Source organism: Fonticula alba, assembly GCF_000388065.1.
Source record: "Fonticula alba strain ATCC 38817 unplaced genomic scaffold supercont2.7, whole genome shotgun sequence".
Taxonomy (NCBI): domain Eukaryota; order Rotosphaerida; family Fonticulaceae; genus Fonticula; species Fonticula alba.
This window is the reverse complement of record NW_009242977.1, coordinates 1,441,582-1,444,987: the sequence shown is the minus strand read 5'-3', so window position 1 is coordinate 1,444,987 and position 3,406 is coordinate 1,441,582. Positions and strand designations below refer to the sequence as shown.

At 66.4% G+C, this 3,406-nt stretch overlaps 2 protein-coding genes across 2 annotated transcripts in view; one reads left to right on the top strand and one right to left on the bottom strand.

Moving 5' to 3' along the window:
• Nucleotides 1-298: 298 nt before the first annotated feature.
• Nucleotides 299-2,177, top strand: H696_04520 (hypothetical protein). The gene is made up of 2 exons (XM_009498400.1): nucleotides 299-687; nucleotides 800-2,177. The coding sequence occupies exons 1-2, from the start codon at nucleotides 344-346 to the stop codon at nucleotides 2,142-2,144; spliced, it is 1,689 nt and encodes a 562-aa protein (XP_009496675.1). The 5' UTR covers nucleotides 299-343; the 3' UTR covers nucleotides 2,145-2,177.
• A 969-nt stretch (nucleotides 2,178-3,146) lies between these two features.
• H696_04519 (hypothetical protein) overlaps nucleotides 3,147-3,406 on the bottom strand; it is a gene marked incomplete at both ends in the record, with an annotated part of 1,978 nt that continues 1,718 nt past the window's right edge. The window contains one exon of the mRNA XM_009498399.1: nucleotides 3,147-3,368. Within this exon, the coding sequence (XP_009496674.1) occupies nucleotides 3,147-3,368 (222 nt within the window). The remainder of the gene's footprint in view (nucleotides 3,369-3,406) is intronic.

Sequence of the window (3,406 nt, the reverse complement as noted above, 5' to 3'; positions counted from 1 at the left end):
CCCCCCCCCCCCCCCCCCAGCCCATCCTTGAGACATCCGGGCTTTCACAACGCCCCAACCGTGCTGGGCTTAGGTGGGCCGGTTGGCGGCCTACTCTCCCTGGCCCCCATTTCCACATGTCCCCTCCCTGGCCCCCCTCCCCCCTGGCCCCCCCAGACACCATATAAAAAGCCCCTCCCTCGGTGCATTCCCCTGGCGGGAGGGGACACACCAATCACCCTCCACACACGCGCACTTCGCCTGCCTCCTCCCCCCTCTTCCCCTCCCCCACCCATCCGGAGCGCGAGAGCTTTCAAGACCTCCCCCCCCCCTCCCTTTCTCCCCCTCAGCCACACACGCAGCCATGTGGGACACTCTCGTCCACTACACGGAGGCCTACGTGACCACGGTTCAGGCCATGGCCGAGCCGTTCACCCCTCCGCCCGTTCTCTATGTCCAGCGGATCCTCTCCAAGTACGCGGACACCATCGGCGTGCCGACCGACCAGCTGTCCTTCCTGCTGGCGGCCGCCGGCACCCTGTTCGTGGTCGGGCCGATCACCCGGTTCCTGCCCGGGCCGCCGCTCGTCCGGTCCCTCTGGGGCGCCCTGACCGGGCTTTTCTTCTGCCTGCTGGTGATCGGCTCCAACTGGGCCCATGTCGCCATCTCGGCCTTCGTCAGCTACGCCATGATGTGGTTGCTCCCCATGTACGTCCCCTGGCGGCGCCGGCGCCGGCCCTCGTTTCTCTCTCTCTCTCTCTCTCCCCCTCCCTCCCACACGTCTAACTCGTCCCCCTCCTCCCCCGCCCCCGCCCCTCAGTTCTATCATGCCCTACGCCGTGTTCCTCTTCGAGCTGTTCTACACCTCGCTCGGCCACATCCACCGCATGGCCGTGTCCAGCGCCCCGCTCATCATGGACATCACCGACGGGTCGTCCTCCGCCGCGGCCACCGTCCCGACCGCCTTCGACTTCTCCGCGCCCCAGATGATCCTCATCATCCGCATGACCTCCCTCGCGTGGTCCATCTACGATGGCCACCGGGTGCGTGTTTTCAATGCGGCCCTCGCCGAGTGGAAGGTCCGCTTCGCCCGCGATGCCAGCACCCCCGAGGCCCTGGCCGCCCGTGCCAAGATCGACCGCATGGAGCCCTCCCCCTCGCAGGTGGTCCGTGCCCTGCCCTCGCCTCCGAATGTCCTGCACTTCCTCGGCTTCATCCTCCACCCGGCCTCCTCCTTCTGTGGCCCGGCCTTCGACTACCATGAGTACATCCAGTCCATCAGCTTCGCCAAGGTCCGGCCGGATGGGTCGCCCGCTCCGACCGTCAACTACCTGCGTGCTCTGCGCCAGATGGCCGTGGCTCTCTTCTTCGGTGGGCTCTTCTTCATCGGCGACAAGTATGCCCCGGTGGCGGACCTCTACCGCCCGGAGCTGGCCCAGCAGGGCATCCTCTACCGCATCGGCCTGCTGTACTCCTCGCTGCTGGTCCAGCGCTCCAAGTACTACTTTGCCTGGCTCCTGGCCGAGGCCTGCTGCCTGGTCAGCGGCTTCGGCTACTACGCCAAGGGCACCGAGGAGCGCTGGGACGGCGTGGAGAACGCCAATGTCGGGGAGTTCGAGCTCGGCACCTCCATCCGTGGTCTGTCGGTCGGCTGGAACAAGTTCACCTCCAAGTGGCTGCGCACCAGCGTGTATGACCGCGTGCCGCCGGCCTGGGGTCTGGCCGCCACTTACATCGTTTCGGCCTCCTGGCACGGCTTCTACGCCGGCTACTACCTGTTCTTCTTCTCGGCCGGCTTCATGCAGGTCATCAACCGCGAGTTCCGCCGGAAGATCCGCCCCCGCATCATCACCCCGGGCTCCACCCCCACCACCCAGCTCCTGTATGACATCTTCACCTGGGCCGCCTCCCTGCTGGCGGTCAGCTACCTGGCGGCTTCCTTCGTCGGCCTGACCCTGGAGGCCGGCCTGACCGTCTGGTCGCACTTCGGCTACATGGGCCACTACCTGTCGCTGGTCATCTGGGTGGTGCTGAAGCTCATCCCCCCGCCTCCGCGCACCGCCGCGGCCCCTGGCGGCCCCAAGAAGCCGGTGGCTGCCGCCGCCGCCGCCGCCGATCTCACCACCCCCTCGATGGCCAAGGCCGCCACCATCAAGGCCGATTAAAGCGAGGAGCCCAAAGCCAGGCGGGATGGTGCCGGGAGAGAGAGAGAGAGAGAGGGAGAGACTCCCACACATGCGCATGGGCATGTGTCACTTCTCTCTCTCTCTCTCTCTCTCTCTCGCTCGCCCTCGTTCCATCCTCCTCCATCCTGATCCTCCCCCGGCGGCCCCCCTCCTCCGTTGTCCCCCGCTTCTGTGCCCTCCTCTCCAATTTTCCCTCGACCAGTTTCCTTTCCCGGCAACGTCTCCTTGTCCTTCTTTTCCTCTTCTCCCTCTCTCCCCCTCCCTCGGGGATTCCCCCCCCCCCTCTCTATTCCTTCGTCTCTTTGTCTCCCTCTCTCTTTCCCCCCTCGCCTCTCCTCTGACGGCTGGCCCCTGTCCTTGTTTTTCCTGTGCCATTGCCGAATCTCTCTCCGTCCTTCTTCCTTGCCCTCCTTTTCTTCCCTCTCTCTCTCTCTCTCTTCCTCCCCCACACGCGCGCGTGCACGCGCACCCCCCTCTCCCCCCCGTGTCGCGAGGCAAGCACCAGTTCCCCCGCCCCTCGCACCGGTCGCGCAGTGCCCAAGCGTGTCCCCACCTCTTCCGCGTGAAATATACACAAATACATACATACATGCATCCTGTGGCTCCTTGGGCTTTGTTCCCCCCTCCCCCCCGGCAGGGTTTCTTTCTCCCGTTGCCCCCCCTCCGCGCCCCAATCAGCGGTGTGTGTGTGTGTGTGTATGCGGGCATGACCCCTCGTGCCGTGTCACGCCCGCCGCCGCATGTGGCGACACGTGCACACATCTCGAGTCTCGGGCGTGTGCATGGATGCGCCTGGAGGTGGGGAGAGCATCACCGTGGCCAGGTGGCCATGAAGACCAGAGCAGGATGGGGCCCCGGTTGTGGCAGAGCGGGGGGGGGGGGGGGATCCCAGAAGGTGTGGAGGCAGTGCAAGGCGTGTGTATTTTCCCCGGAAGGCAGGCAGGAATGACCCTCACGGCATGGACCCAGGTGTCCCGCGAGTCACTCGGACTCGGCGGTGGGATCCTCCCAGCCCCAGTCGCTACGAGGGCAATCATCGGCGTCCGAGCCGCCGGCCGCCGTGCCGCCACAGTGCTGGCGCCAGGCCGCGCGCCAGTCGTCCAGTCGGAGGTACGACCCGCGGAGGTGCCGCTCACCGGTGGCCGACTCGAAGGCGGTGCGCGCATGCAGAACCCGACGGTTGTCGAAGACAATCAGGTCCCCCTTGGCATAGCGCCGGGTATGGTGCCAGCGCGCGTCAG